The sequence below is a fragment of the Brassica napus genome, chromosome C9, assembly GCF_020379485.1.
Source record: "Brassica napus cultivar Da-Ae chromosome C9, Da-Ae, whole genome shotgun sequence".
Taxonomy (NCBI): Eukaryota; Viridiplantae; Streptophyta; class Magnoliopsida; order Brassicales; family Brassicaceae; genus Brassica; species Brassica napus.
The window spans coordinates 38,884,912-38,891,124 of NC_063452.1; the positions used below are offsets into that span (position 1 = coordinate 38,884,912).

The 6,213-nt window shown below is 35.0% G+C and overlaps 1 protein-coding gene across 1 annotated transcript; it reads left to right on the plus strand.

Moving 5' to 3' along the window:
* Positions 1 to 909: 909 nt before the first annotated feature.
* BNAC09G27950D lies at positions 910 to 2,333 on the plus strand. The gene is made up of 6 exons (XM_013876594.2): positions 910 to 1,147; positions 1,224 to 1,279; positions 1,372 to 1,495; positions 1,587 to 1,693; positions 1,856 to 1,919; positions 2,029 to 2,333. Exons 1-6 carry the CDS (start codon positions 1,063 to 1,065, stop codon positions 2,106 to 2,108), a joined length of 516 nt encoding a protein of 171 aa, XP_013732048.1. The 5' UTR covers positions 910 to 1,062; the 3' UTR covers positions 2,109 to 2,333.
* The last annotated feature ends 3,880 nt before the right edge of the window (positions 2,334 to 6,213 follow it).

Genomic DNA, 6,213 nt, shown 5'->3' on the forward strand with positions numbered 1-6,213 from the left:
CACAGTTATTCCAAACACTAGCTCTGCACAGCGAAGCCGATTTGAATAATTTGCTTCTTCCTTGGTCTGCGCTCCTCTATTTCTTTTATGGTTCTCCGATCTGCATTTCTTCATCTTCTGTGTTTTGAGTTATCGGTGTCGTTCTGTTCCTTTGCTCTGCTTGTTCGGTTTGACTCATCGTTGGAAGTCGCTTCTCTTCCCAGGTTTTGGTCTTTATTTCAACGGTGGCGAGTGCTTTAGCTGACGTAGCGGTTATTTCTGGCGGTTGCTCTTGTGAGTATCTTCGGTTTCGTTGTTCTATTTTGTATCCAATTTGGTTGTTTTTTGTACTATTCCCAGTTATCGAAGATTTCAACTTAATTTTTCTTTTTTATTTTTTCTTCATTCCAGTTGTACTAAAATCCAAAAAAATTCAAAAAAAAATCAATACAAAAGTCTTTTATATAAAAAAATTGCATACACTGAATTTAAGTTTCAAAACTTCATGTATTTTGATAAATATTATACTTTAATACTATTCTGTTATATAATTAATTATCTATATAGAAATAACATTTGGTGGATAAGTTTACAAGAAGTGCTCAAAATCTTCATTCTCCTATGTATTATGTTCATTCAATTCTATCAATTTGGCTTTCAGCTTCGTGGACGTTGTGTGTATGCACGATCATCACACACGAAGAAAATGGATAGTATCCAATTTTGTGCTAAATTATCACATCCTCCACCCAAATTTCTACCGAATTATTTTGCTAAAATTAATTTTCCATTATGTTCAGCTCACCGACCCAAAAAAATTTTAAGCCGAGATCGAAAATGGGCTATCAAATAGAGAATAATGGGTCTTTGATATCGCCGAGTGAAATCAAAGGAAGACGGGTTGTGGTTTTCGTCACTTTAAAATTGTAACTGAACTCTAACCGGTATCTTTCTCGTTCGGTTTATCTCAGTTTTATTTTATTTAGTTCGGTTAAATGCTTCTAATAGTTTGGTCGACGACAGAATCTCTCTACCTAGCTCTCTCCGACGACGCCAAAAGCAGTCAATTTCCAATCGGAGAAGATGCAGCAGAGGAAAACGACGGCGGCGGGTAGGCCAAGTGGTACCGATGGATCTGATTTCTCGTACCGGATGGTCGTTGACTCTCGTGAGTCTTACATAAACCCATGACTCCGCTTCCTTTTCTCTTTCCCGATCTCTTCTTAATCTATTGCGCCTCTTAGGTTACACGAAGGTCACTAAAGGGAGATCTCGTCTTCGTCTTTTGATCCTTGTTCAGGTTCGTTTCCTTTGAATCTCTGTGATTAGGTCCTGGAACTCGATTTTAAAAGTGCATTTCTTTGGTTATAACCTTCAGGTTCTTGTTTGCAGGCTACAATTTATCTAATTGGACTGTCGTGTGCATTCATGACAAGTACTAAAAATGAGGAGAGGAACACCCTTGGAATTGCATCTGCTGCTATTGGCATACTCTTTTCATTCATTGGAGATTTTGGTTAACTCTTCTTTTCCGCCACATTTTTACACTGAAGCCATAATTTTTTCCTGTGGTTTCTTTATCTTTGTTGTTGTTTCTGTTGAGAAAGGTTGTAGACGCAGCAGAGTAAACCTTTTGAGGCTCTACACGGCTGCCTCCACCGTCGTCATGGTTCTTTCTGTGTTTTCTGCTGTTAGGAGCAGATTAACAATGGAGGTGATTTGCTTATCTCAAACATACTTTGCATTTATAGTCAGATTAAAAGCAGACAAGAGTTTTCTTTTACTAGTCGGAACCAACTGGTGATTGTGGTAGTAACAGTATGGTAGCAAATACTATGAAACTGAGCTTGGTGTTGTTGATGCTATCACCTGATAGGAACGGAATAGCTCTGGAACAGCAGCTAACCTTGAGCTCGTAGGGTTCATTTCTGCTCAATTGGGTAACACTTTCAGAACATCCTCATTGGTTGAGTTTCCTGATTGACTACAGTTGAGTTTACACATTCGAAGTGCTTATAATAGATCTTCTGGTTTTGCTGTTTAATGCAGGAGCGGTGGTGCAGATAGTAGCAATCATCGTTACGGGTTCCCTTGTCAATAATATGTCCCCACCTACGAAGACAGAATAGACAAGACAAGAGAGTTTGTGGTACTGGCATGTGTGATTCTGCCACAAGAGGAAACATTTAGAAATTTGAAGTTTTCAGTTCCACCAAATGAATAGTTGTTTACTTCAGTGTCTTCTTTCATTATTCAAAAGACATTTTTAATAGATCGATGACCATAAGAATGTTACGACTAGAGGCGGACTTGAAATCTCTAAGATTGGGAAAATAAAGAGAAAATTCGTAAAATATGACACATTCAACTTCCAATTCTCCTAATAAGATTTTTTTTTTGACTTTTTTTTATCACATTGAACATGTCTTTCCTTTTATTAATGGCAAAAATAGAAAAGAAAAAAAGAATTGCTGAATTTTCAGATATATATTACGTGCCAGAGAAGCTTCAGCAGATTGCTCTGTTTCGAACACAACGTAAGCGTTAACACTGCACTTTCAAAAGCATTACATATGACTTCTCCTTCACAGAAACTTCAAAGATTAGAATAAAGGAGTTTCTAGCACATAAAGTGAAGCTTTCTCATTGATTTGCATCAACACTATAGCTCCTTTCCTCGTCTTCCTTGACTGATCAAACCATATAGCTTCTAATCATGTATATAAACTATATAATTTGAAGAAACATCATGATAGATGATTTCGTTTATTTTGTGGCTATAATTTCAGATATTGAACGATGATATTCTCCATAATTTTAAGTAACTTTAATTATTTGTCATGTTCTTATAATATTGACCGATAAGTTGATTATTTGTTATATTCTTCGTAATTTTAGTCATTTTACTACTTTGTCATTTTCTTATGATATTGAATTATGAGTCATCAATTTAAATTACACTATCATTTAAACTTTATTAAACAATTAGAAATAAGAATTACCATAGAATTCTAAACATTTTGGTCGAGCCAATATTTAAAACCATTTTTGTTATAGAATATGTGGTGTAATATACATCAATCGATTTGTAAGAAGTTTTAATTAGTGGAAATTGTATCATATATAAAGATTATATAGTGTTCATAAATTAATTATTGTGCTTTAGTCTTTCTCAAAGAAAAAGCGTATAGGTTTTGTATCAAAATATTCTCAAGAAATAACCATATCATTTTTAGGTAATTTGGATTTGAAATTAAGCACTTCTTGTAGTTATGGATTAAAAGGAACTTCAGCAACATCAAAAACCAATAAATATCATATATTATCAATAATAAAAATCATAAAAACGGTTAAAAAACAATACAATTGTATTCTCTCACACAAATAAATCGAGCAAAACACACAGCACATGATGCTACATTATATTTAAAGAAATCAGAAACTTATTTTGCATACCAGACCACAACTCACATGTTAAATGTGTATCAATACAGATTTTCTTTCATAAACCAAATCCCAATTGTTTTATTGTTTCTTTAGACCGGTTAACCGATAGACCAAATGACATAACTAAAGGTGAAAGTAAGTAAAGGTAAAAAAAAATTAATTTTTAATTAAAGGTAAATTTGCCCTAAGGCCAATTAATATGTCGGCTTCATCCACAATTCTGATAAATATCAGATTCCAACGAGGCAAAAGAATCCAGTAACTCTGTCGGAGAACCGCTTGAACACAGGAAGAACAATCCGGATCCAGCAGTTCGTCCTTCCTGGTATATTGGCAGACAGTAAATTTCAACATTTTAATATTCATCAGTTTCAGCTCCCTAATTAAGTGGCCTAAAACAAATTATAAAATTGTGACCTTTCATTTTAATATTTTAAAGAAAATTAATGATACATAAAAAATAATAAAATACAGTTTCATCTTTTTTTTTTTTTTATAATTTTAGTGTGATCCCAAAGACTTTCTAAGCCAAAAAAATAATCACCAAGAGGCCCATAGAAATCCGGATTTTCTTGCCATTTAAGGCGTCTATGTGTGGCCAAAGGAAATCAAACCCAGGATAGATGCTCCAACTGAAACTCTTTTACCACTAGACCAAGACCACTTGGTTCATCTTATTTCCTTCTCTATTAATTTATTTGTTTGACCTTTTTGAAAAATAGAACTACAGTCTATAACCAAAAAAAAGCAAAAACAGTAATAATAATAATAAGCAAATAGAAAGAAGAGTTAGAGAAATAAAATATAAAAACACTGCCGTAAACGATAAGAAAAAAAGCAAGAAAGGATTATAAGAAACAGAGTAAAAAGATGTAACAATTGATTTAATTTTTCTAAGTTTTGTATATTGATTTTGTAATTCTAATTTGGTGCCGGCCCAACTATTTTTAGTTTGTCCGTCGATATCTTATTAGCTTTTTGCGGAAGATAGCATATTATTTTGTAAAGCTAAAAAAGAAGAGTGTCAAACCATTCTTAGGATTTTAAAGGAATATGAGGCAGTTTCAGGACAGTTAATAAATTTTGACAAGTCTTCAATTCAATTTGGACACAAGATCGAAGAATCTGTCAGACAAGACTTGCGGGATATTTTGGGCATTTAAAATCTTGGAGGAATAGGATCATACCTTGGTTTACCAGAAAATCTAGGGGTTTAAAGATCCAAGTTTTTAGCTTTGTACAATAGCGTTTAAATAATAGAGTTAATGGGTGGACTTTCAAGTTTTTCACAAAAGGAGGAAAAGAAGTGATCATTAAGTCAGTGATTACAGCATTACCAAATCATACGATGTCCTGATATTGTTTACCGAAGACAACTGTGAAGAAACTGATGAGCACAGTATCACAATTTTGGTGGAGTCCAGGGGGAAGCACAAGAGGCATGCACTAGAAATCATGGGACAAAGTATGTGCAGATAAGGATGAAGGAGGTTTGGGGTTTAAAGACATAACTGATTTCAATACAACAATGCTTAGTAAACAATTATGGCGTCTGATAGAGAAGCCAAATACTTTATTCTCTCGTATTTTCAAAGGTCGATATTTTAGGAATGCTTCACCTTTGGAACCGATTCGTTCATATTATCCGTTATATGGCTGGCGGAGTATTGTCTCTGCTAGATCTCTGGTAAGCAAATGACTAATCAAAAGGGTGGGATCAAGTTCTTCTATATCTGTATGGAATGATATTTTGAAGGCTTACTGCTGGAAAATTCGGTGCCCACCAAAGTTAAAACACTTCCTACGGCAATTAGTGACATGGTGTATAGCAGTGAGGAAGAATTTACAAGCGAGGGGGATTCAAGGGGATATTTTTTGTGTAAGATGTGGAGCTCCTGAGGAATCGACAAACCATGTGTTTTTTGAATGTCCTCCTGCCCTCCAGGTTTGGGCTCTCTCAAAGATACTATCAAATCCAACTGTTTTTACAACAAGTTCCCTATTCATAAACATGGATCATCTATTCTGGAGAGTTCTACCGCAGATGGAGGATCATCAGTTTGCATGGATACTATGGTACATCTGGAAAGCTAGGAATAATAAAGTTTTCAGTAACCTGGATATGGACCCAATGGATACGCTTAAGTTGCCAGAAACAGAATCAATACTGTGGGCTGAAGCACAAATATTGAAGGACCAGAGGACAGCACCACAAATAATGAATACGACCTTACCGTCGATTTCAGGAAGATGGTGTTTTCCAGATGGCTCCTGGAAGGATGGTGATATTTTTTCAGGACAAGGTTGGTTCAGCACTTTAGAAGGTTTTGATGGATGTTCGGGGTGAGGAATGCTAGGGCTTGTCTATCTCCACTTCATGCGGAGATGGAAACGCTACTATGGGCAATGAAATGCATGAGGAATTTACGTCAATTTCAGGTTACGTTTGCAACGGATTGTTCTCAATTGGTTAAGATGGTTTCAGAACCAGAAGAATGACCAGTTTTTGCAAATTATTTGGAAGATATCAAGATTCTGAAAGAGAGTTTCACCCGATCAGAGATTATCTATGTACCAAGGACGCAAAATTCAAAAACGGATAGACTAGCACACAGTGTTAGGAAGCAACCGTCTTTTGTCGTTCACATGGATGCAGATCATCCGGTTTGGTTTACAGAGTCAGTATGAGTTTGTATTGTTGATGACAAAAAAAAAATCACTACTTTAGACCTAACCAATAGTCATGTATGATATATCTAAAATTGAACTTTTCGATTAATTATTTAT